The following is a 25,679-nucleotide window of genomic DNA, read 5'->3' on the forward strand; positions in this document are numbered from 1 at the left end:
CACAGGTCCAAGCTTCATCCGGATGGTTGTGAGTTTTAGCATACGGACAAACAATACTTTTTGGCCCCTGTAAAAGGGGAGGAGGAGCTGCTCGGAAGTGTGTACCTGCTGCTGCACTCTCCCTTGTATGTTTAGGTGAGCCTGTAGTGATGCAAATGAGCTAAATTGCCTTAGCTTCGGCCCCGGAAAGTCAGAAAGGTTTTGCTGTACTTACATTTGATTGTCGATGGCTAACTTCAGCAGTGGCGGCCGTTGCCAACCAGTTACGTGGCCCCCTCTCAGAGTGCTGCTCCGATTCCCAGCCCCTAGAGTCACAGCTGATGGGGTTTGCGCCCTGGGCCGCTAGATGGAGGTGGTGGGGCTCCTGCTGCTCTCCTGCAAGGGCAGAGGATGCTGGTACATCAGTCTGCATCAGTGGCGCTCAGCCTTTTGGGCCCTTGGGAAGCCAAGGCCGATCCACAAGCCAGATAGTACCCTGCATGCTGGGATCGGACCCTGTGCAGCCTTGGCCAGCCGCCGCATGCTAGGATCAGGGCCAGGGCCCCCTGCCACCTCCACTGCCATTGGGATCGGGCCACAGGACCCTGCGCTGCACCTGCCGAGTCCCACGTGCCAGGATCAGGCTCTGTGCTTCCCTGCACACCTGTTCTAGCGTGCGGGGCCGTGGCCTGTGGCACTCCCCGTGGACCCACATGCAGTCCCGCAGGCTGGATGACATGGCACCGGGGTCGGATCTGGCCTGTCGGCTAGGAGCTGAGCACCCCGTTAGCACACTTTTGCAGCAGTCTGATGTGTGCTTTAGGTTTGCTTCCGTACTGTAACTAGGGGGACCAATTTTGAGGGGCAGCCACCAGTAGGGTTGGATATTTGATTGGTCCAGTAAAGCTCGGTCAATTGGCAGGTCAAAAGTCAATCAAAAATTGTAAAAAAATTGCCAGCAGTTCCAAATAATACACAGAAAAAGCATAAATTTTCCATTAAGAAATGTCTCAAAACCATTAAAAATCAAGAAAATGACAAAAAAAGTGAGTTTTTTGTTTGTTTTTTGGGTTTTTTTGTAAAATTACTATAATCTTTGACTGGTCAAAAAATATGCAGTCAGTTGACAATAGATGACCAGTCAATTGACCGGCTTGCCAACCCTAACCTCCAACAGTGGCCTGGCCACCGGTTGTGCTGCGCAGGGCACAGACATGACTTGTTCTGCCTCTACCTGGTCAAAAAACTCCAGGCCCAGGTGTTTGTCAAAAACCTGGGGATGGCTGTGAATATCTGCAGCATATTTACTAGCAAGGCAGCATTAAGGGAGCTGCAATTTTCACTTTTCCCCAAAGAAAATAGTTTTTAAGAGAAGCTGTTGACAGCAGTTATCTTAACTATAGCCTGCCTGTTTTAGATCTTGAGCCACCGCGGTGAATGAAGTGATAAAAATACACAGGGAAAACATTTATTTCTAAATTTTCAGAGGAGCCCAGTTCATTTTATTTAAAATGACAAAATCAAAACCCTATGCTGCCGCAGAAGCCAACTTTAATGTGGGGATCATAGTTTTGTTATGACTGGCACATATTTTATCAGAACGGCACATTTTTTATTAACAGATTAACATATAAATCTATTTGAAAATTACCTTCTGTGCCTACATCGACAATCCCTTACGCTTGGCCCGCGGTTCTAAAGCCGTTCCCTAATAAATGGCTTACGTGACGGACATATTGGGGGCGGACGAGGTTTGTTTGCACGTTCAGTGTTTTGTTTTATCGGGAGTCGAGGCCCGAAGCAAATCCTCTGTCTGAGCGCGGTCAGGTTTGGAAACGGGCAGGTGTTAATGTAGAGGTCAATGATGAGTGTCTGGTCTTCCCTGCTTCCCGCCTAAGCGGCTGCCGGGTCCTTGACCTTCGACACAGCAGGGGAAATGGGAGGAAACGGCTTGGATATGAAGCAGACGGTTCAGCGGCAGGGTCCCTCTTCCTCACCCCGCCTCCTCCCTGCCCCAGAGCCTCGAGCCCCCCGCGTGCTGGTGTCTGGCCACCTCCATCTGCTCCATGCGGTCAGACGCTGTACCCGTTGATGTCTTGAGCCCCTTGCCCTTGTTCTGGCACCCCTTTTTGATCAAGGTGCAGGGCGCTGCACCCCCTCATCCCCTTCTGGTAACACTACTGGGCGTCTGGACTCTGCCGTAGGATATAATCCTCCAAATACTGGGGGGAGCTCTTCCTTTTGAGAGGCTCTGGTTTGAGGCAGTGGAGCGGGTTGCTGTGTAGAGGCTCCTGTTGTATGGTTTTGTTCAGTCCATGGTCAGGCTGCTTGGCTCTCAGTGATCACTGAACATCACACTTGCTGCGGGGGCGAGGCCTCGAACTGGTGGTCAGACCCTATTCTGCCATGTCCTGATGCACAGGTTGAACGTTCGAGGTGCTGAGTCCCTTTTGGGACTTGCTGGAGCTCAGGACTTGTGTTGTGCTGAACGGGGATGAACTGCGGCCTGCGCATCCGTGTTGTGCTGAACCGAAGGCCTCGCCCGTGCTGCGCGGTGTGGTCTGATTTGATGGCAATCTCATTACTCTCCGCAGTCAGCAATGAGAAGGGCTTGGAGGCTCGGGCACTAACCTTGCAGGGCCCACGCCACCCCCCTACTGCCAGCTCCGCTGCGGTCAGCACAGGTCAATGTGGTCCATTTACTCCAGCGAGGGATCCTGCCTTTGATGTCCACCTGCGAAAAACAGAGCTGCTGTGATGTCTGTGAGCTGCTGATTGCTCCCAGACCCCCTTCTTCCCCCCTCTCCTGCCCCTCACCTTGGCATGGAAATGGAGAAAGGACTGCCAGGGCTTTGGTCTTTGTCAGCAAACATTAAGAGCAAGAGTCAAAAAACTGAGGATTTAATTAGCTGCTGAAGTTGCTTGCTGATAACTCTGGCATATTGGCTTTTTATTTGATAAAACCCTGTCAGGCATTTTATGTGTGGGGGAATGAAGACTAATGTGCTTAGTCTTTTCAAGTTCCAGCTAGGACCATTAAACATGCTTTTCACAGGCAAAAAAAGAAGAAAAAAAAAAATCTGCATGCTGCTTATTTCTTCTAATCGCCGTTGCTTCTGTTTGTTCTCTTTGAAAAAGATCCTGCCGCCTGTTTCCTTTTTGTTTAGCTTATTTTCCCATTCCCCTCTCTTCCCGGCGCTCGGATCCCGGGATGCTCGGGCCCGCTCTGGTTCCTCTCCGACTTCATACTGGCATCAATTCATTGCCCTCTGTGGAGCTCATCCTGATTTATGCTGGTCTCAGATCACGGCTCATATCGACGGACCAGCCCAGGGTTGTTTTTATAGCTAGACAGACTGGTAGCTGGCTTTTTTTCTTCCAATTTTTTTTTTTTGGACTCAGTAATGAATCGCTCTGTGGAAGGAGATGAAATGTTTGTTTCTGTAACGTGGCCAGAAATTAGCTGCGAGTCCCTTGACGTGGGGCAGGAAAGAAAAAAAGATCACGTGTGCTTCCTTGTGTCGTTACCACGGGCTTCGAATGGGACCTTTTAACTACACAGCGCAGTGGGGCATCTTTATGCAAGGGCAAGCCATTGCTCCAACCATCCAGAGCACGGCATCGTACAAGGGGGTCGGTGCAGTATTTGGCCTAAGGACTTGCACTGTAATATTTTTCAGAGGCAGAAAGTGCATTTGCAACTCAAGGCAGGACTTGAGGGAAAGTTTAGCGGGCTATATGTGGATTCTGGGAGCAAGGACTCATTTATAATGGGAGCATACAAACTCCCTGATCATTGATGTCTCCCTCTGTGCAACTGGCCTAAACATGATTTTGGGGGTTTCCTTTAAAACAAATTACTGAACTTCTTAAACAAAGACCTTATTTTATAGTAAAGTATTTTATGGTAAAAACGTTTCACCTCAGCACACGTCGTTTCTCCAGAATAAACCATCTTGCTGTTCCTATTGATAGCTGTTTAACCGATGGGTGTTTTACAGCTTCTTTTAGATGTAGCCATTGCAATGATCAGTGTTAGAGGGATTATTGCAATCCAAAGCCACGCAGCAGAGGCAGATGAATGGCTGTTACAGCAAAGGCAAAGTTTGGGAAGCAGGAGGGGAGGCTGTTTGCTCGCGCCGTGTCTAGAGCGTTGCCTGATACGCCAGGGCATGGCTACCTTGAATCCTCTGCGAAGATAACAAAGCTGTTGGTTTAAACATGGGTTCATTTTCCCAGGCTAGGGAAAAAAAACCCAACAGAGCCAGGTGTCAAGAGGACAAAAGAGTAATCAGGCCCCAACTTGATTAGTGCTAAACACTGCTCAGCTACCTTGATTGGAAGGAGATGCCATCGTAACAAGGCCAAGAAGAGAGGAAACTAATCTTCCGAGTAGCAGGTGTTGCTTCAAGCCTCACCGCGTGAATTCGCAGTCTCGGTTTGGTTCTCCGCAGCGTTTGGCGCTCGTGCTGCCAGCTGAGTTTGGTTGTCACATCTAGCTGTCCAAAATGCCACGTTCGGACAGCAGCTTTCTGCTTGAGGACAAAGGTTTCCAAGGAGCAGACGTCCACAGCTCTGTGTAGACTTTTGTCTTTTCTTAGGAAGGATCGAGCAGCCAGCGAATTGTGATTATGGGTCCTGATGGGTTAAGATTTTTTGCACGACCGTTCACTGGCATTATCTCACCTCCTCCACCCCAATTTTGCACCAGTATCAGTATTTTGCCTCATCTGTGTGTTAAGCGTTGTCTTTCAGACCGTGAGCTATCTGGGGCAGAAGTTTTCATTAGGTACAAATTTGTACAGGGCCTAGCCTGACTGGGCCTGGATCTAGTTTACTTCTAGGTGCTACTGAAATACAGTATAAAGGTTAAATAATAATTACCTTCATCAGGGCTGAACACAGGCATGGATGAACTGGGCAGGCACCCAGGTCCTGGACAGAAAGGGGGCCCAAAAATGGCAATATTTTTTCCTACTGTCCTATTTTTATTATCATTTCTGGCGAAGGGAGGCGCCGATACTAAAAGTTTGCCCGGGGCTGCCAGGAGTCTAGGTACGGTGCTGACCTTCGTTTTACTTTGCACATAGCATCCACAAACAATTATGCTAGTATCTTGTATCTGCTGGATCCTTCCCAATGTGTTTGGCTTGCCAGCATGGTTTGGTGCATTGTGACCCAGAAGAGGTCATCATTATTCTTGTTTCTACTACCAGGGGGATTTTGGGTGATCATAAGCAAGTCACATTACCTCTTTGGCTAGGGACAGAAATAACACACAAACCAGTGTAAGTGATTGGAAACGGGTTCAAATCTGTAGTGCAACAGAAGCTCGGTGCATATAAACTACTTTCAAAATGGCAGAACCTGGTTTAAGATAAACCTGGATGGATGTAGTATCAGATTTAACTGATTTAGATTAAGTCAGTTTATTGAATTGCTGTCCCAGATCCCCTCCAGACATGGGTGCCAATTTTTCTTGTTGCTGACAGGGGTGGGGGCCCAAGATGATGGACATGCAGAAAGTTTTATGTGTTTCAAGTGGCAGCCCTCTTCCCAAGGGGGACCAGGGTCCTCAGGTCCCTGCATACTCGGTACATCTGCCTCCAGATTCAAATTAACTCTCAGTCCCCCAGCATCCCAGGGTGCTTTGTACCTCCCCCCGCCCAGGGTGGATGAGCTGGCTGCCCCAAGCTGTCTGCTCCAGCTGAACAGGGAGGTGTGCTCTAGCACCCCCCAGCTTCAGGCCTGGGCCACTGCAGGACGTGGCTACATTTCCAGAATCAAAAGTGAATGTCTGTTCACTTGCTGATCAGTTCAATCTATGCAGCTTAGACTAACCTGCAAAGACTGAATTGATTCAGCCTTGGACTTTCTGACTGTCTGTACTTAGCCTCTGTGTCTTGGCTTCCCTACTTGTAAAATCAGGGCAATGATATTGATATTGGCAAAGCGGTTTGAGATCTGTGAATTTAAAGTGTGGCCTGTATGACAGCAGGGCCTCATCTGATGAGAGAGGCACCTGTAAATACCTTTTGTAGCTACTGTCTTAACCGGGACACTCCGAAGTTATGTCATATCTCTGTTTTCAAGTGTAATTTTATAAAATGATTATTATTAGAGCTATTTTGATTTTTTTAATAGAGTAAAAAGTGTTGACATTTCCCAGTGTTTGGAAAAGACCCATGTCTACTTTCACTTTTTGCGGTTTCTTAATAGGAAAAAAAAAAGGAAAAAATAAGTGTGTGTGTGTGTGTGTGTGTGTGTGTGTGTGTGTGTGGTGATAACCAAACCATCATCACAGCTAGTTCAATAAAAAAATGATTAAAAAGTTGCAATTCATTTTGCAAAAACGATGTTTAAAAAAGTCAGCAGTTTGAAAAAAAAAAAGATTTGTACATAAAAGCCATTTTTCAGTAGCAATATTTTTGCTTAAAATAATCTGACCTGCTCTTGATATTATGGGTTATTATTAATCAGTCACTTTTGAGAGGGGCTGTGCCATTATTCTGAGTTATTGAGAGAGAACTGTTTGTTTCTTTGTGCGGAAAGGAAAAGGAATGATTTAGTTCAGGTGTCTTCGGAGAGAAGAGATGAAAGCTTTATTTTTAGTTTTATTTTTGTTAAAGGAATGATGAAGAAGTTCTTGAGCTAGCCTGGAAGTATTGACAGATGACCTGCTGTTGTCCAAGGCGGGATTTTGATATGTAGGGCTAACAGGAATGCTCATACATAAAATCAAGGTGCAAACAATGCCAACGCGCCTGTAGCTAACATAATTGTGACAAATGAAGGAACTTTTGCTGCTGGATCAGCTCCTTGTTATTTATGAAAGAGCAAAATATGGAACATCCTTCAGGGAAAAGATTGAGAGCCATTGCAACAGGAGGCAGATAGAGCAGGGACAGAGGAGTAATGTACTGCGTTAAGACCCGTAGAGACTCGGTCTTTGTCCCGGCATCTGAAAAATAAGGCATATTCCCAACACTTGCTAGTGGAGTCTTTGACCTTGTCTGGAGGTTAAATGAAATGGTTTGGGAGCTGGGGGAGGGTGCGGAGAGAGGGAAGACAGGTGGCAGAGAGAAACCAAGCGCAGGACTCAGGAGGGGGCGTAAATCCTAGCAGAAAGCAAGAGAGAGAGCTTCTGGAAGGGAAGGCACGCAAGACCCTGGATCGGTGCCTCGTTTGCTGCAGAAAGAGCAAATCAGCTCCGTGTTGGGGTGAAGCTTGGCAGGGACGAGCGGAGCATCAGGTGCTGACGGCTGGTGTTGGAAAGGAGGAGTCACCAGCAAGGCAAGCTGCGACAGACCAAGCAGGGTGGCTGAAGGCATCTGTTTTGAGAAGCCCTCGGAAAGAGATGATACAGCACCTGCTACGGGAAGCCTGAGGAGGCGGCTTGCTGACACTAGCCTGGCAGAGAGCAGTTTACTACTGCACAAGTGATGGAAGGAGACTCTGTGGAAGACACTAGAAATGTTGGCAATGCCGGGTGCAGGGAAAGGGGGTACGGGTGCGTGACCCTTTTTCTTAAGGAAGCAGCTTTGTTTTTGATTCAACTCTTGGTATCTCCACATTGCAGTCATAAATAGCAGGCTTGCCACGCTTTCCTTAAAGGTCTCTGTTTATAAACCCCATTGCTCTCTCCAAGCAGGATCCTTGCCTTTCTCTCCCTCTGGGCTGAATTTTTTTTTGGCAGGATGAGCAACCTGACAAGCAGATAGGTGTGACAAAACTTCAAGCCCCAGCTTGGGCGGTACCTACGTCTGAGGTCAGGCCCGGTCATCCTGGACTTCATTAATGCCTTTCGGCAATTCGTGAAGAAGCCATTGGTACCAGTTCTGCCGAATCTTATGAAGGTAGCTGTAGGAGTCTGTGGGCTCTTGGGTACAGCAAGGACTTGATTGGTTTAAGACTTAAACAGCATGGTCAGGTGTAGGGGTTGGGGGCAGGTGCCAGGGAAGTCAGCCCAGCTAGCACTGCAGTCACTTGGTATTGAATTATGTCAGTGCTAATAGATCCCGGATGCTCTTAGATTAACAAAAATATGCCAGACCTGCATGGTTAGCCTGCATGGGGGGTGTTCAGCTTGGCAGAAAGCAGGCAGAAAGTTGCAGTTAGGGGCTGGATGCTCTTAGTGAGGTGCTGGAGAAGTGCAGGTTTGGAATACCCACGTATGTGCAGCAAAATTAGGAAGATACAAAAGGGGGTTGCGCTGTTCAGGGGTTTAGAAACACGCTAGTGGAAATGTGCTTGTTTTGTACTGCTAATTCAGCGGATTGGTGTCTAGGCAAGATTGGAAGCACCGGAGTGGTGCGAATGGTTGTCGGTGATTTGCAGGAGGTGACTGGGGGCTTCAGTCTGCTTTTCTGGGGGTTTTGTGCTCAGCATCACAACACCTTGCCATCCCATGTGGGTGGCACTTGGGAAGGGCTATGGCAACTGAACTCTTCTGGCTGGTCGTGGCCTTGATTACAGCCATCTGAGGTTTCCCTTTCACCTCTCTCTTCATTTACTGGATTGACTCATTGTCTCTCACCTTATCCCTTAGGCCTCAGACAGATGTAACTTTTGGGGGAGTGGGAATTGCTACTTGGGAGTGCACATTCGCTGTTCCAATACAGCTGTTAAATCATTTAACAATCCATGGGGCCTGTAACTCCCCCTGAATGAAACAGAGTTAGGAGCATGTAATTATAACAGTTACACCAGAACAGCTTATGTTGTATCCTTCAGTACTGGTTTAACTGGTATGGCTGTCCACAACCCTAGCAGGTCAGCTTTCTGGGGCAAGAACTGTTGTAGTTTTAAAGGCTCTTTAAAGTGCTTTGAAAAATATAGCCGTCGACTCTACCACAATGAAGAATAATATTAGATAATAGGAGTCCCTTGGGAACAGACTAGAGACCTTTCACTATTCTGTTCCCTGGCCATCATGTGCATTAATGAGCGATCGCACGGACAGGGTAATACCATTTCTTGCCTGCACAGCTCTGACTTGCCACTGGAGGGCTTGTGAGCATGGCTGTGGCTTGAAGCCAGGACACCTGGGCTATATCCCTGCTTGAGATTGGGGAGGGAGGCTGAGTGGTGCATCCTGGGATGCTGGAGGACTGCAAATCGCTTCTTTTATCTCTGTGGAGCAAACTGAAGTTACCCTAACATGAGCTGGGTGGCACGACTCGGAGTTAACGCTCTCCCGAAGTAGCATAACTTTGAGATGCTCAGAAGGCACTTGGCATGAGTTAACAAGCTTTAACGTGCAGGCGCTCACATTTTAAGTGCCTTTAGTATGGTCTAAATGCAATGTATAACTTCGCCCTTAGAAAGAAAGTGGAACATTGATAGGAGCAAACTGAATCCAATAGGGTAGGAGTGAGGGCCCATTTGCACTTGTGCATTTTGTGCCTTTCCTGCCCCTTCTCCTGTGGCGCTGTCTCAAGAAACATTATTTAACGGTGGAGAGGGCCATGCGTGGGAGCCTGGCTTTGCTTTTCTGCCCGCAGCCAGGTTTGGTCTGAATCTCTGGCGTTTTTACCCTGTCTCTGCAAAACTTTCCTAGTCTTTCTGGCCTGTTCTAAAAGTCCCCTTGCCTAATTAATCTCCAGGCTTTCCTTTGGTTTCAATAAAACATTTTTTTTTTTTGCTTAATTAAAGATTTCCCCTTTTTATTCGTATTCCTGTGGTTGCACGACAGTCAGCTTCAAGTGCACAACCAGAAAAGAATGCAGCTAGGATAAGCTGAATCACATGCACATGTATTTGTTTAATTGCATGCCAGCCTCTTATTTAAAGGTGAGACAGGACTAAGCCCGTGTTGAACCTCTTATACGATTTTAATGAGAATATATTGCAGTGTTTGTCATCTGCAGCAGTATTAGGCCCCACTGATGCAATAGATATGATTTCCCTGAAGAAAAACAAGAGGCGCAGAACAGTGGAAATGTCATCTTGAGTTCTTCATTAGTCTCTCTAATACTGCAGGATGTGCTGATGATGTTGGTTCCCGAATCTCACCCCTAATTGTTGAGAGAATTGTATCCAAATTGGACATTTTTCCTTAAGCTTAATTCAGCAAACAAACCAATGCTGAAAGAAAATGTTCCTTGATGCTGCCCAAAGCGGGATCAAGACTTCACAGCTCCCCACCCTTGATTTCAGAAGCCGATTGTGTGCTTTTGATTATTACAATTTGCTGAGAAGCATATAGCGAGGTAGCTTTTCAGAGCTGGACTTTAATGCGGCCACACAAAAGTCTCTCAATTGACTGTGCATGATCCATCCAGTCTACCTCTGTAATGGGGGTTGCGGCGGGGGAGGGAGAAAGGGGGGAAAGTGTGTATAGTGGTGAACCCTTAACATCTCAACACAGCAGTGAGCTTCAAAGACAAGCACAATGGAGAGGAAACCCAGAGCAGAAAAAATGAAGGAGAATAAAATCTCTGTGCTTGGTGCAGAAGCATAAAGGAGACTACAGCCATGGTAAATTGATTTTGTAGTGAATATGGGCTGGTCCATTGGAAGGGTTTTTGAACCGTCTACTTCAGAGACCATTGTACAGAACAGTAAGGGAAGGCTGTTTAAAAGTCTCATCACATCCATCAGTGGAGCCCACAAATGGGAGGGAGGGATTGCTTTCTGAATGGCGACTCTTCTACTAAAGAACAAAAAAGGGGTGGAGATGGACATCCTTTGACGATACAGAGGCCTGGAAGGAGGGCTAGGTCCGTGCTGCTAAAATGGAGGCATCGCCACAGTTCCTTTCAGCCAAGGATTTCTGCTGAAGGAAGTAGACCAGCTTGTAACCTGTTAGACAAGACATGTGAAATCGGATCTTTGCAAAATGAACGGAGCTGAAGCTGCGAAGAAAACGTACTGCGCATTGCATAAATATCAAACATCTGCCAGGATTAGGTACAGCGTAACGTACACTGTTTGTACACGTGACCAGCGCCTGATGGCTTAACACGCAATGTTTCTGTGATCGCTTTTACCTGAATGTATTTTAACCTCCTTATTTAATTATTTTATTGCTTTATCATTTAATCTCCGGTCACCACACGCTCCTCTCTTGAGCAGATGTTTGTTGTCATAACCTCCGAGTTGAACTCGATGTGGCAGAAGACCAAATTCTACCCGGCTGTCTACTTTGCTAAGTGTCTTGTCATAGTTCCTGTATAATTTGCAGATGACACCAAATTATGGGGTAAAGTGAACACACCAGTGGGCAGGGAACAACTCCAGGCAGATCTGGACAGGTTGGAGAAGTGGGCAGAACAGAGTAGGATGTGAGTCAACAAGGACAAATACAAAGTGCTGCACCTGGGCAAAGAGAGCCCCCAGCACACTTCCAGGCCGGGGCGGGGGGGGTGACCTTCTCAGCAACACAGCGGCGGAAAGGGATGTCGGAGTCACTGTTGACTCCAAGATGAACACGAGTCGTCAACGTGACGAAGAGATCAACGAGGCTGACCTCGCTCTGTCGTGCACTAGCAGGTGCATGACGAACAGGTCCAGGGAGGTGATGCTCCCCCTCTACGCAGCACTGGTCAGGCCGCAGCTGGACTACTGCGTCCAGTTTTGGGCGCCGCGCTTCAAGAGGGATGCGGAGAATCGTGAGAGGGTTCAGAGGAGGTCACGCGTATGGTCAGAGGCCTGCAGGCAAGGCCCCGCGAGGAGAGACTGAGGGACCTGGATCTCTTCAGCCTCCGCAAGAGAAGGCCGAGAGGGGATCTTGTGGACGACTACAGATTCACTGGGGGGGGGGACAGCAAGGGATAGGAGATGTTTTGTTCACCAGGGCACCCCTTGGAGTAACCAGGAACAACGGCCACACATTGACGGAGAGCAGATTTAGGCTGGGCATTAGAAACAACTTCTTCACAGCAAGGGTGGCCAGAATCTGGAACGGGCCTCCAGGGGAGGTGGTGCTCCCCCCTGCCCTGGGGGTCTTCAAGGGGAGGCTGGACAAGCACCTGGCTGGGGTCGTCTGGCCCTAGCGCTCTTTCCTGCCCAGGGCAGGGGGTCGGACTCGATGATCTGCTAAAGTCCCTTCTGACCCTAATATCTATGAATCTAAAAAAATACCATAACTTATCTTTATCTAATACCCTCTCCACTTATAGCCAGTTCTCTATGGCGTTAACCATAGCATACATTCAACACTGGCTGCACATGCATGTGTTTTAGTTGAGGGATTTTTCTTTTACATTCTGCATAAAGCAGTCCTGGTTCAGGGACCCCACCAAAAGTTAGATTAGGCAAAAACAGACTTTTACACATTGAAGACCAATAGACATGTCTGACAGATGCACTGGTTTGGTAAACTAATAAATGTTCCCTGGCAGCGCTTCCAGCTCAATCATTGCCGTGTTTGCACCCGACAGCAAAATGAAATGGATTATAAACAACGGGAAGCGAATGTCACCGCCTGTTCTTTACACAAGGCGAGAGAAATGCAGAAAGGAAGTATGAAAACACCCATTCAACTCCTGGCTTTATGCAAACAACCCGCAGGCCTCAGTCTCTTGCAGGCCTGGCTCCTTCTGTCCAAACTCAAAGTTTAGCCTGTTTCTCTTGACGTCTGCTCATGGGGACCATGGCATCAGCTCAAGCTTACCGTGGCTGAAGATTAAGAAGGTTCACCCGTCGCCGACCCATAGGGTTAGCATGATTAAGGAAGACCAGAGCAGTGAAGCCAGCATATTGGCCCCAGCCACCATTGGGTCTCTAGCCTCACTGGCCAAGTAGCCGTTTACATCTAAGTGAACTGGGAATAGCTTTTGGTCTGAGTCTGGAGCAAGCTCATGCCTCTGGAGCTGCAGTCAGGGGCCTTCACGGGTCAGCCACAGTGCCACACCACCCTGGCAAATGCAGAGCGTTTAATCTGTCTGAATCCGAATTACTCCTCTCTTCTTGGCTACTGTAGCAAAAGGCCATCATCCTGCCTGTCATCTAGGCCCCAAGTCTAGACATCATCTTTGACTCAGGCCTAACAGCTCTAAGAGGTGGTCGCCCTATCCGCATACCCAGCTGCAATTCTTGCCCTGGCCTTTGTCACCTTGCAAAATAAAAACCCTGAAAAATAAACTTGCACCCATGCAGAAACAATGCTATAAAGATCACTTCAGCTGCCCATGGCTGTGACCTATGGCCATCTTTGCCCTGTGTAACTGGCTCCCCACGTATTATCTTCATTATCCTTCTCCATATCCCTCCTTAAAATGCTCCTCTGCTGCGAGGGCTGCAAAAACTTGATAACAGCTGTGCTGTTGATGGACTGAAACCATTGCCTCTCAAGCCAGTCAGTACTCTCTGTTACTTCCCTGTGCTCCTGGGTCTCTGTCTGCCCATCTGTTGGCTCTTGCTCTCTATTTAGAGGGGAAGCTCTTTGGGGCATGGATGTTGCTCCATGTTTTTACCCCAGTGGGGGTTGTGGTCCATGAGTGGGGCGCTTGGGCACTAGGGGAATACGAGCCATCCAACTTAGTTATCAGATTCTGCTCTTGATAGGAGTCAGTGCTTGGTTATAGTAGATTTCTACCAGGATTACCAAGATTAGCATTAAACCAGCTGGAAAGGAAATTGCCTGGCTTAAAATATGACTTTTAAGTAGGCTCTGTCTCTTTAAGGAGGCTTTGGCCCTCCCTTTATAAACTCTGGTTCTGCCTATCTGTCAGGGTCGGTCTGTCTGTCTGTACACGCACGCACGCACAGTTTAGTCTTTTGTATCTCAGTCAATGAAAGCCACAAGCAGCTGAATCCCAACACCCAAGTTGTACCCGTGGATGTTTATCATTTACTTTACAAAAAAGTTTTTAATCTAGGTGTACACTGTTTCGGTTCTCGAGGACCAGAAATAAGGTTGTACTTGGTATCAAATGCTCTGTAGTAAAGCTTTAGACAATCGTCTTTAATAATAAAACCTTGTACTTGCACGGCGCTTTTCATCTGAATGGGCTTTAGAAGCCATGAGCTATTAAGCCTCACACAATACCTCTTTCAGATAAGGAAACATACAGTCTGGTGGTGTAAGTTCCTACCTGAGGCTGCGGGGAGATGGAGGTGTTTGATATATAGGAGCCGGTGTTGTTCAGTGGGATCCAGCTCAGGATGGGCAGAAGTTCAAGGCTCCAGGGTTGTGGCATCTATTTTGCAGGGCGGGGTTGGAAGTCACAGGCCATCGCCTTGCTGCAGGTCACACGGGAAATCACGGTTGGAACAAAAAGTAGGACTCAGATACCCTTTGCTCTAGCCTTCAAACATGCTGCCTCCTAGATAACAATGATAAAGTGCTTGTGAGGCTTTTTGTCATATTACTCATGTTAAAAATGCTCTCCCAACATACACTTGGGAAGCAGTGGGCTGCGATGGATGGGGCAGTGTGTTGGCAATCAGGAGAGCTTGAGTTCTGGTCTTGACTCCACCACTGACCTGCTGGTTGACCTTGGCCAAGTCACTGCACCTCTACTTCTGCTTGCAGTAAAAGAGTACTAGTCAGCTTCTGTCTGTTTTATTGCATGATTAAATCCCACCTCTTTCAACGGAGAGCCGGGCTCCATTCTGCTTTGCATTCTGCACAGAGACGGTGAGAGACAGTGTCTGTCTGGAAGAGCTTATCTACATAGGCAAGAGAGACAAAGGATTTGTAAGCAAAAGTATGCTGGAGTGAAGTAAATGCAACCAGAGAAGCCAAAACTGAGGGCCTGGCCCGTCTTGTTCAGTTCTCATGGCAATTTGACCTGTTTAAGGGGGAGTTGCTGATTTTTGTGTGCCTCCAGGTCAGGCGAGCCTGAAGAGCTGTGTTGGGGTGATCACATTTCTCGCTGTAGTAGGCCTCCAATAAAAAACCATAGGGGACTAGACTGTTCAGCTATTATGGCCATGTGTAGACGAAATGAGAGGTGTGTGCGCACGACACTTCAAAGCAAGCTAAATGCTTTTGTGCCGCTTTAATGGTGTCGGTGTTTGCAGGCCTCAGCAGTGTAGTGTGCATTAATTTCAGCCGTTGTAGGAAATTCGGCGGCGTAATGCACCTTAAATGACTTGGGGTGCAGCAAACTAAAACTCCTCTGAGACGTTTTAGTTGGCTGCCCCTGCAGCTGTGGAGCGAAGCACTGGGCTCCGTGCAGCTCCGTGGCTCTGCAGGCAGCCCGGCAGCAGCCCGGGAAGGCAGGCTCCCCCCCAAGAAAAGTGGCGAGGCTGATCTTTTTATTCCCTGCTCCCTCCCCCTGAGCCTGCCTGAGCTGTGCAGGGGCCTGGTGCTTCCCTCCGTGGCTGCGGTGCCCCCCGGGACTGCCCAAGCTGGGTGCCTGTGGGTGGAGGCGCTGCTACCACGAAGGGAAGCACCAGCCCCCCCTCCTCCCCCGTAGCCCGGGGACTGCTCCTCCTGCCGGCAGCTTGTCCTCCCCTCCCCACCAGAGAGGCAGGTAAGTTAGCAAGATGTGGGCACGACACGGGGTTTTAATCAGCCCTAAATTGAATTTAAAAACCCACCGCTTCCATTTAGGGCGCCTGTTTTGTCTACACACACCCTATGTGTCTTACTGATCCAGTGTAAGCTTTAAATGTTAGTTAACCCCAGCAATCTTTGCTGTCCAGAGCGGGGGCAGAGGAGGCGGACCCGATGACCTCACAAAGTCTCTTCCAGCCCTAATGCCCACCCTTTGGATGACATGTGCCTTCCCCTAAATACAAAGCGTGTGTTATTCTGATTTCACTGAGGCTGGTATGAAGCAGGAGTCACACACATCCAAAACCAGTGTCAGAGCAGAATAAGGTGCGCTGTCCTAATAAGTTATTTCTATGTACAGCAGAAGGCTGCTGGATTATGGGCATTTAGGCCCACTGATCGTTTTCCTTCCTTTCTTTTGGGCATGTGCCTGCCCACCGCATCCTGAATGTCACATTTGACTGTCTCAGCGTCTGCAGGTGGCTAGTAGCTCATAAGGTGAGACCAGCTGCTTGTGGAAGAGCTGTGCCGTCTCGCTGATATGTGCTAATGCACAGCGTGGTTCATTTAGATCAGAAACAACATGTACAGCTTGCATTTCATTGCATCCTAAAGATTCAGAGATCATTTAAGGAAAATCAATTAGCAATTGGATTGGATACAGTGCTGGTCCCCCCTCTGCACTCCTGCCACCATCAAAAACTAATTTGCTCAGTTCCAAGACCATTCTTCATAGGCGTCACAGTAGGCAGCGGTGATCTATAATTTGTCCGCTACAATGCACAGGCAATCTGACTATTTGCAGAAACAAAACATCACGGTTTCTTTCAGCACTAGCTATCTGTTCATCAGATTTGCGTATCGTGGTTTCAATAAATTAACTGCTATGGAACTTCGGAAGTGGCCCCTAGGGCACCAAGCTACTGTGCTGTATCATTAAGAAGTTAAGATTTCAATAAATTATTATTATTATTTATAGAGTGTTGCAAATGTGCCTGGTGCTTAAGAGACAAAAGCCAAGCTTCAAAATAGGGGTGGAAAAAGGAATTTAACATTAGACTTGGTCAGGAGGCCTTTATGGGGAAGCCCTATAGAATTTGATAAGGACAGTATCAGTAGGGTTGTATAAACATGCAAGAGGCTTTTTTAATAGCAGTGTCCAGGGAATGTGGGGTTTTCTTGATCTGGCCTATCGTTTTGTCTTGCAGAGATAACTAATTATAAGTTTTAGAGGGAACCATTTAAAATGACTGTTATTCTTATAAATGTTACACGATTTTTTCCATCTGGGCAGATCAGCATAGGTGGTGATAGTGCAGACGTGTTTTCTTTGGTGATTGGCATATTGTTTTGAACACAGAAATGGCCTGTATAACATAATTGTGTCGTCATCAGTAGTGATCTACGGGCTGCATTTTATGCAACTGCAGTTTTCATGGTGAATGTTGAACAAAGGCGCTAAGGTTGGGAGTCGTCAGGGGAAATGCACTGGGTCCTGTAAGCAACACTTTCCCCGAAAGACCTGATCCTGCTCTCAGCTCTGCAAAATGCAAAAGTCCAGCTCTTTCCAACCAGGCACTCAGACACGTACTTTAGTTGCACCAAAGCCAATGGACCCAAGCAACACACAGTGCACTCTGTTGAATTATGGCCTGTGTGAAGCACTGAGCTCCCTTCACTCCCGCTGCCTCCACTGGGTATGGAGAACCTTCATGTCTTATAGTCAAAGATTTGCAAATGTAAGCGGTAAGAAAAGCAGCCCGGTTATTTTTTCCAGGAATCAAGAATACTAGGAGCTGCTTTTAGATTGTGTCTTTTTTTTGAGAGGTATATTTTGTACCTGAAGATAACGGCCCCCTGTACAGTTATTGGAAGGAAAGATGTGAGTAAATACACAGGGAGTGAAATAACTCTGCCAGCGCAGGTCTCCAGTGCGCAATAACTGTCATGTCACTACACCTCCTGCCCTCCCTGCCTCATGCATAACTCAGAACAGGCTGATGGAGCTGGCAGGCTCCGCTGAGGATGCCCTGCATTGAACAGGGAGGGAACCAAAATCACCTCTTACCCCCTGGGCAGACAGAAGAAACTTCCTTTGCACGTTACTGCAGATTGATTGAAACGCTGAGCGCCTGCTGCTAGCAGTCCCTGTAGAGCCCATGCAGCAACACGCTGTGCTCCTACCGTTCCTGTTGACATTAATAGGAGCTGAGAGGACTCGGTGCTGTTCAGGAAATGCTAGGCAGTTGCAAAACCAGGCCCCAGATTTGCAGCATGAAACATGCCGTCTCTCCTTTCCATCCACCACCAAATGTAAATGATATAGGATGGTAAAACAAATAACTTAATTGAAATTGGTGCAGTCAGGCTGCTGTCCCCTAACTGTAAGTGCAATTGTGCGGGACATAGGTTAGATGGTAGTGAGGTTGGTGTCAGATGAGATGGTTTGTAATGAGATCAGTAGAGGGTGGGCGGCCAGGGAGCCAGTCCTGGGCACCGTCTTAGATGGGGCACAGGAATGGCAGCCATCACTGGCCTGGCTTTCGCTGCTTCCCAGGTTGCAGCCCTTGCTTCTTATTCCTCTAAATGAGATACGTTAGACATTAAAAATAGTAGAGGGATTATTATGTGCTTAATCTACTGCATTCAAATGAAATGTTGAATTAATTATACGTGGCTGATCTGGGTATAGATCTGATCCACTGATGCTGGTGAGGACTTTGCATTGGGGTTTCAAGGGACAGATGAGAAGGGGCTTCTCTAGTGACACAGGCATTGGATCTACCTGTAGGTACTTGAGCAGCTGTACCAGCAAAGCTCGCCCAAAAGGAGTGTGAGGGGTTCCCATGGGCTGGACAGCACTAGGCAGGATGGATTATCCCGTATTACTGAATGAATTCGGAACTGGAGGCAAAGATTGCAGTTGGCCTGTGTAAACTATTAAAACAGAGTCGAAGCCTGACTCGGTTCTGAACTTTGCCACCGTGACTTGTTTCTGCGGTACTTGTGTTTCGCCTCCATTTGGTTTCACCGTGTATTGGCACTTCCGACTCGGATCATTCATTCTTCTCCCTCTCGTGACTTTCGTAAAGATGCAGGAAAAAATCTTCAGAAGAGAATTGTGTGTTCGCAGACACCCAAACCGCAAGGGCGAAGGTGAGAGGAAGCAGATGCACACGAGAATTTCATGAATGGAAACCGCGTTAAAGGGCAACATAAATCCCCAGAGAAAGTTGCCAGCACTTTTCAGTGCCAGCCGGCACAGATGGGAGGCTGCTTTGTGCATGCTTTTCAGGGCTATTGTTTTATGCAGTGTCTGCAACCTTAGACTAGTCATTGCGATTCCTCGGGCGGAAGAATCTGGCGTTTCCTTGTTCTGCATATGGACCATGTGCTTGCACACTGGGTCCTGAAAGTATCTGGGCGAATTGACAGCTTAGACACATACCGTATTTTATCACATATCACACACCCACAAATAAAACATGCACCTTGTTCTTGGAAGGAAACACTACCCTTGTCTGTGGAAAGGAGGCTGTAGAAAATAAGACTTTTCTAGAGTCATGCTTGACTATGTGATATAGCATAAGTTGTCCTGAAAACAGAGAGTGTCCAAGGAGTGTGGCATCCCAGGAGACAGCATGGGTGAGACAAGGAACTTCCTGGTGTGGCAGGGCAAGGCCACAGACCCTTGCAAGGGCAGTAACAAGACTATTATTTCTTCACTGTAAATAGCTCTTTATACAAGTTCCCGTATATAATAAAGTGTTTCTTCCACACCATAAGATGCTACAGAGTGCCTGGAGCACCTCACTCGCCCTCAGCCAGCTCAGTGGCCCTTCAGCCAAAAGCTATTCCCTCACCAACATTTATGGGAGGGTTAACACTGGACTGTGCCTCCGCTCTTTCCAGCTCTGAGCAGCAGCCATCGGGGCAGTTACAAGTCACGGTGTCTGCTTGCACCCTGCTTCTGCTCCAGCAAAGAAAAATCAGCTTCTCTGCTTAAGATGTGTACCCCAGTTTTGGAGGAATGATTTTTGGGGGGGAAAGGCATGTGTGGTGTGTGAGTAAATATGGCATTTCATTTCCAAGCAAAAAGATGGAAGGGGTGAGGGTACTGGGGTCTTTCCAGACAGGAAATGCAAGGGGGTGGGACACTTCTGGGGGTGCAGAGCAGGGGAGGGGTGAAATGCTGGTGTCTCGAGTCATCCCTGTGCTCAGGCTCTTGATATACTACTAGTAGGAGAAAATTCCCCTTTTCCTGTGGTTCCTATGCTTCATTCTTGCTGCCAGTTTCAGTTGTTTTACCACACAGGTTGTCCTCCTACATGGTCTCGTACCACATTGGTCCAGCAAACTGTTTCAGGAGGTACAGAAATAGCCCCGAATACGTTTGCCAAGGCTGGGGAACCTAAATATCTCTGACAGCTGAGGAAGATGAGTGAAATATTCAAGCTGATCACCAGACTGGATGGATAGGAGCACGCCGCTGAGCTGGTTTGTGGCTCAGCCAGTGGTGCAGAGGAAGCTTCCAGCGATGAACTGAAATTAAGATTTTGGTTTTGACTTTTTGGGGCTACCAAAAATACCTGTCAGCCTGGCTGGCAATACACAGTGTGATTAGGCAGTGGAATGAGTGTGTGCAGTGCCTTGCCCTGCCTTGATACTGTGCAGACTGAAGTAGGTATCGGTACCTCTGAGCTGTATGTGCACGGAGGGTGTGTCTACATGTGCATTTATGCTGGCTTAAATTTGCTGCACAGTAAGTGGGAATAGGTTGGTGTCTACACGTGCAGACAACCTGGGACTAAGTTTAGTCCCAGGTCAGAGTAAACTGCCATATGCCCCTGTGGCCACCGGGAGGAGCTCCAGGCTCCAGCCACATGACTGCCAGCACTTGGGACTAACTTTAGTCTCAAGTTGAAGCCAGAAGCGGCCAGTCAGCCCCCTAGTGGCTAGGCAGACCAAGCAGGGTGGCCCTCTGGGTTACTGTACAGTAATGCATCTACAAGTGCATTACTGTGCAATAACTAATTGCACATAAATTACATGCTCAAGTCCATGTAAGTCACCATATTTACTGCTCAGTATGGGCATGCATGTGTACATGCACACCCATGCTGTGCAGTAATTTCAGTTAATGTGCAGTAAATGTGCATGTGCAGACGCGCCCAGAGAGTGCCAGATGTGTGTGATTTGAGTACGTGCTAGACCCCAAAATACATTCATCCTCTTGGCAAACTGATTGAAGAGACTCCAGGAAGTCCTGGGAGGGAAAGCTAGCTAATGCAGAAGGGCTGACAAGATTGAAGGGAGAGGAGGAAGGGTTTCCTAAGGGGCATCTGGGAGAGGGAGACTTGGCATGGAAGGAGAGACCAGGAACTTGAAGCCACCTGACACTCAACCCAGTCAGATCACTCTCTGGTGGGGGAACCTTTGCCCTGCTAGCAGAGTTGTTCCACCCCTGGTGAGTGGAGTGTGGTTTCTGCACCTGCCTGAAGGTGTGTGCAGATAATTGTAGGCATAGCCTTAAAATGGCTCACTCACCATTTGCAGGGAGTGTGAACAAAAACAGAGACTTATCAGGGCACATCAATGAGGCCTAAAGCAGCTGAGATGAAAGAGGGGACTGGGAAATGCTGAGGAGTTGAAAGAAGAGGGCTGGCCAGGCCAGGGCACAAAGCAGAACAAGTAGAATCCAAAACTGCTCGAGAGATGGTGACTTCTGACCCCTTGTGGGACCCTTTATTGAGGCTTGATCCAAAGCCCAGTGAATAGGCTTTGGGTTACACCTGTGGTGCATGTTCATGCCTTGATGTATAATTATTCAAACATACCCCTGCTCCTTGGGTTTTCAATTCTATTTTTATTAGTGACAAGGTGCTCTGGGTTCTGCTTTGCACGGTCATTAATATGCTCTTTGAGTCACTGGAGGTCACTAGAGTTACTCAGCCCTCAAGCTAGTGCCTCATAACCCACCTGAGACGTGTATGCTGGCCTTGTAAAACACGCCCTAGCCTGCCTTCCTCCTCTAATTATCCTCTCGACTCAAATGAAACTTGCATTAACTAATGGTGCAGTCACGGACAGCATGTTCCTATAATTTGATCTATCAGCAAAAGCTCCTGTTATTGCTAGGCTCATCAGGTAGCTTGTCAGGAGAACCTAAGGACAGTGTTGTCAGATAAAAGGGAAGGTTGTGTGGGGGAGAGAAGAGGAGGTAACCGAGCCCTGACACATACTGTGCTTGCGGCATGCTTGGAGCTTGGTCGGGAAGGTGTTCAAAAATAGAGAGACTCTTCCATGGAGGGCTGCATTCTGCAGTCCCAAGAGCTCAGGGTATTTACTGAGGGTTGGCATCAATTGCCAAAGTCGCCAGTGATTTGTGTGTGTGTGTGTGTGTGTGTGTGTGTGTGTGTGTGTGTGTTATCCTGCTAAACCAAGGCTGTAAGGGAGAGAGGGGCATTCCTTGAAAGGAGGGGTGAGGGGTCATCAACCAAGCTATTGGTTTCTTTAGGGTTTGGGGCTTTTTTAGGCTTGTCATATACTGCTTGGAGCATAGGTGATGTGCGGGAGGGCATGGGGGGGGCATGTGCCCCCCCCCCCCGGGATTGGCCGCTTCCAAAGCTGCTGGCAACTTCTGCAGGCAGTCGCCGCTCACACCTGCCGCCCCCTCTCTGTCAATGTGGCACTGGCGTCTGCAGGTGGTGCCCGCTCGCTGCCATGGTGCCCCCCTACTCTCAGGAGGCACCAGTCGTTCATGGCTCGGAGGGCAGAGGGTGTTGCACCTGGCTGATTTGATGGGACAGAACAAGCCCCTGGGATCCCAGCACTGCTGAACTGGGGTGCTAGACCTTGGGAGATTTAGGGGGGTTGCCATCTAAAAAGCCACCCCCAAATTTAATGAACTGTTACTTCTCCCTGCCTCAAATGGCATCCTAATCTCATGGTATATTGCTAAACTATCCCTTACAGTGACAGCTATCCTGAGGCTCATAAAAAATACCTCTGAGATGCAAACATTTGGCCTTAAGAAGGGGCCAAAATACATTAAATGGCATATATTTTCCCACACAGGCCCCAGGGAAGATCTCGTGCCTTCTTTCCCCCATACACGCACACTTATGGACTTTTCAGTACACGCACACTCATACAAATCTTACTTCAGGCTGTCTGCAATGAACCAACTCCTCTGCTGTTCATGTCTAAAGCACAGGTTTCGGGAACGAGATATAAACATTCCCAAAGACTTCCCTGCAAAGCATATAACTGTGGGTGCTGCATGGTGCTCCCTTCCTTCCCGCTTCCAGTTTTGAGAAAGTATTTTTGTGGAACTGGGGAAAAAATAGATTCCCTTTTCTCTCCAGGCTTCCCTCTGCCTCGTGCAGTGAACAGGATTTATCATGTGTCAAGGGGACAATTTTTGTGGAAACGCAGAGTTAAAATATTGGCAGTGGCCAGAAAGCCGAGGCAAAGTTCAGACCCAGACCGAACTTTAGAGACGTTTCCTGTCTCTGGAATGGGGTGGAAAAAAAAAATCTGTCTCTGCTGGTGGGGGTTGGATCCATATCTGAACTCCATGTGCCTGGCCTTTCTCTGGTGAGCAGGGCCCTTTCTCTAACCCTGTGAATGATGCATAGTATACATGTGTGTGTATTTTCACCTCCCATTTGTCAAGTGAAGAGCAGTGAGTTGAATATATTAGGTCTATTTAAAATAAGGGCTGGGAGAAATGCAGGGGGGAAGAACTGTAGATGTTATTTAATCATTGCTCAGTTGCTGGTGTTTTCAAAGCAGGAAGTGGCTCTGTCTGGCAGTGTTTTGCTGGTTCTGACTTTTCTTACAAAGGGTGGAGAATATTCATTTCTAAACAGACCTGAGTGACCCTGGCGTCCAGTCCTCAGCCGGTATAAATTAGCGTAGCTCCATTGACTTCAGGGCAGCCTTGCTGTTTTATGCTGCAGCTGGACATCTGGTCCAAGATATCCAGAATCCTTAGCTTTACTAGCCTATCCCTGGAAACCTCTGTCTCATTTTATCCGGTAGGTTTTGTGACCAGTACCAGGTTGATTATTGTGGATGTACTTTTTAAGAATGCTAACAATTTGTGCAAAACTACTGTTGAAAATCCAAGGTACTTTATGCACGTGGCACTTTAACATTGCACTGTACCTTTAAAAGGGGCAAAGCCTTGGAATACAGGGCTGGTGTATTGGACCCTTCCACTTGAATTATAATCAGATATTGTATTTTCATGCAAATCAAAAGCTGTTCTCTGTTAATGTGTTAGTTGCCTGAACCTCTGGACATTTCATGTGTTTATCATCTGGCTGCTCTACGAGCACAGCAAGAGCTCTGCGTACGACATTTTGTTTACTGCCACGGTGTTTGCCATACATCGAACTGCATAACTCGACTTGAGCTGCTTGCTCTGGTTTCTTTGAGTCTCCAGATGTGGGTTAGCCAAGAAGCAATAGTTCACGATCTTATCATGTGACTTGTGCATTTTGGTTTCCCAGGCAACAGAATGGGGCTCAGATGAAGACACCAGGAGGTCCTGTCAGAGTAAAGGAAAAACCGAGGTAAGTTTCTTTTTGGTATAAAAAGGCGGCAGCTAAATTATTGACTTCACACCCTTGAAAAAATACACTGGGGACCCCTGACGCCAGCTCCAGTTTGCAAATGGGCAGCATTTTTAGGGCCACCGCAACAAATACGTAAGTTAAATAGCACAATCGTTTCAGTGCTCTACCCCCCAACACATCTTAGTTATTAGATCTGCTTTATATGAAATTTAAAGGTAATTCACTGCCAGAGGGGAAGCAATTTGTAACAAACCAAGGAGCAGACTGGTGGTGGAACGGGACTAGCGTTTCGCTGCAAAGCGGCGGTTGATCAGGTCAGCTTACTCTTAAGCAGCAAGTTGCTGGATTGCAGCCACATGGGCTTGTGTTTGGTCTTAATTACAGACAAGCACATGTTTTTGTCTAATTCACTCAAATTGGAGAATTTAATCCAAGGACACAAAACAATTCTGTACAGCGGGACCATCGCTGAGTTCTTTATGAGATCGGTTCAGCCTGCAAGAAAGCAATTCAAATCAACAGCAGTTTGGCTCGAGACCTCGCATTACAGCCCTTCTCAATTCGTAGGTGTTTTGGAGCCGAGCCCAGGTCTGCGTCCACCCCATGTTTATAAAGGGTGAAAACAAAACCCAGGATTTGAAAGCCAGGAATGAGCATGTGAAGTTTATTGTTACCAGGATTGCAGTAGCACCTGTAGGTGCAACTGAGATGGAAGCCCTGCCGTGTTAAGTGCTGTACATACGTATAGTAAGAAACAGAGCGTACTGACACAGGGTAGGAGAAATGAAGTATCTCAATCCTGGTTTATAGACAGAGAACTGAGGCCCAGAGCAGTGGAGTTGACCAAGGTCACGTGGAGTCTGTGGCAGAGTCCTAGTAGCCATGAAATCAGGTTATCACGTTCCATTTGCTATCTCAGGGCATTTTTATGTGGTTTGGGATGCGGCGCTTTAATTAGCAAACTGTACTAATTAAAAGTGCCTGCATGTCCCATGTATCAGTGTCCCCACGCTGCACAAATGGCAGTAGGGTGCATATCAAACATGTTTTATTTCAGAGTGCCCTGCCGCCGTTTTTTTAGCATGGGGATGCTAATACATGTGACGTGAAAGGCTGCTGGAGCGTATCCATTTCTGTGCTCCAGCAGACTTGATTAATAGTGGTGCAAAGATTAATTGAGTCTGCTCCAACATGCTGGATTTCCAGCGTGTCAGAGCAGGCTCCCCACACATCTATAGGAGCCCTCAATGTTTAAGCACCTAATGTAAGTTGGCCTGAATTTTGCATTTGCACCAATTCTGACTTCCAACGATCACATCCATGCTAAGCTAATCCAAACAAATGACCTTGGGTATCAACTAGTGTTCTATAGAGGCCATTCGTTATATCCGAAACTTCTTGTGGGTAAATGAAATATGTAGCTAGCCCGGTGGACTCCAAAATGACGGGGAGAATTACAAAAATAAAATAAAGACATTAGGAACTCTTTTCAAGTTGGATCTAAAACCTTCAACGCTTCTATTTTAAAACATACGTGCTCAAGTAAGTGTGTTGCTGTGATCACCCATCGTGGAGTGTGTGCAACTAAAATGGTCTTCCATTGTTCAAGAAGGATTTGAATTTATAACCCAGAATTATTTTGTCAAGACACGGATGATACCCAATGT

At 47.5% G+C, this 25,679-nt stretch overlaps 1 protein-coding gene across 2 annotated transcripts in view; it reads left to right on the forward strand.

Annotated features, from left to right (window-relative positions):
* Window positions 1–25,679, forward strand: part of SEMA5B (semaphorin 5B) — a 351,344-nt gene that overhangs the window by 222,165 nt on the left and 103,500 nt on the right. For both annotated transcript variants that reach the window (XM_090045998.1, XM_090045999.1), the window contains exon 6: window positions 23,947–24,009. In XM_090045998.1, the coding sequence (XP_089902124.1) occupies window positions 23,947–24,009 (63 nt within the window). The remainder of the gene's footprint in view (window positions 1–23,946; window positions 24,010–25,679) is intronic.

The sequence above is a fragment of the Crocodylus siamensis genome, chromosome 4, assembly GCF_052110815.1.
Source record: "Crocodylus siamensis isolate JL-2025a chromosome 4, ASM5211081v1, whole genome shotgun sequence".
NCBI classification, from domain to species: Eukaryota; Metazoa; Chordata; order Crocodylia; family Crocodylidae; genus Crocodylus; species Crocodylus siamensis.